The sequence below is a fragment of the Emiliania huxleyi genome, assembly GCF_000372725.1.
Source record: "Emiliania huxleyi CCMP1516 unplaced genomic scaffold EMIHUscaffold_2761, whole genome shotgun sequence".
Classification (NCBI taxonomy): Eukaryota; Haptophyta; order Isochrysidales; family Noelaerhabdaceae; genus Emiliania; species Emiliania huxleyi.
Window position 1 is genome coordinate 1 of NW_005199960.1, and position 1,120 is coordinate 1,120.

Consider the following 1,120-nt stretch of genomic DNA (forward strand, 5'->3'; position numbering starts at 1 on the left):
GGCGGCGCTCGACGAGATATTTTCGGACGCGCTCGCGGCACGCCCCCTGCTGGGCGTCGCGACCGGCGGCTGGGTGGTTCAGGGCGCGCGCGACGGCGTCGGCTTTGAGTACGACGGCGAGTCCGGCGCCCGGAACCGCCGATTCCGGCTCACGGCGCACCTCGAGTGCGGCCCGGACGCTCCTCTCCACGCTCCTCGAGCCGGAGCTGATCGGGAAGCTCGACCCCACCACCCTCTGCCTCCGCACGCTCGCGGTGCTGGAGGACGGGAGAGACGCCGGCGCCGCGCTCTGCCACACGGTGGCCAAGACGGGCTTCCCGTTTCGGCACCGCGACTTTGTCGACGTCACCGCGTGGAAGCGGCTGCCCGACGGCACGGTGCTTCAAGCGGCTCGGTCCTGCCCGACCGCCGCCGCCTCGGTCCCGTATGTCCTCGCGCCTGCCGCCGCCGGCGGCACCGACCTCACCCTCGTCAGCCAGACCGACCTCGCCGGCTACATGCCAACTCCGGTCACGAACCGGCGCGCGGCCGTCAGCAGCCAGCACAGCGCACAGTCACGGCTGCCGCCACACGCTCTCACCCATTTCCTCGCCGCAGGATGGTTGGCCCCGTGCTGGCGGACTACGTTCGGGCGCTGGAGAGGGTGACGATATCGATAACACGCGTGCAATTTTTTAAACGTTTCCTTTTTCTTTTTTTCAATCATCTCCGGAGGAAGACGTTTTCCGCGGAGGACGTCTCACCGACGGCACACGCGGCGCGCTGCTCGCCCTTGGCGACGCCATCCCGCGCTTCCTCGAGGCGAAGATGCAGCGGCCACCTGAGCCAGTGGCTGAAGCCCTTGTGGGCGTGCAAAGCGCCAGCGGCGCCCCACGCCGAGGGCAGCGAGCTCTAAGCAAAGCCGTACGTAAGAGGAGGCATTGGGCGAGATCTACTCGCCCATAAATAAATAAATAAAACGGGCACGCCAAACGAGGGGTGGGAGAAGGACAGGGTCCCTATCTCGCCCGTCTCCTCGGGTAGGGTTATTTCTTTTGCGCCCTTCGATGCGGACGTTGCTGCTCGCCTGCCTCGCCTCTGGCTCAGGCCGCGCCGTCAGGCTTCCCTCGAGCGGCCTGAT

The 1,120-nt window shown here is 67.1% G+C and overlaps 1 protein-coding gene across 1 annotated transcript; it reads left to right on the forward strand.

Moving 5' to 3' along the window:
- Positions 1–16: 16 nt before the first annotated feature.
- EMIHUDRAFT_254816 (hypothetical protein) lies at positions 17–895 on the forward strand (the record flags this gene model as incomplete). Its single annotated transcript, XM_005776597.1, has 3 exons — positions 17–120; positions 167–601; positions 802–895. Coding segments are annotated over 3 exons (633 nt in total), but the record flags the coding sequence as incomplete, so codon positions are not given.
- Positions 896–1,120: the final 225 nt, after the last annotated feature.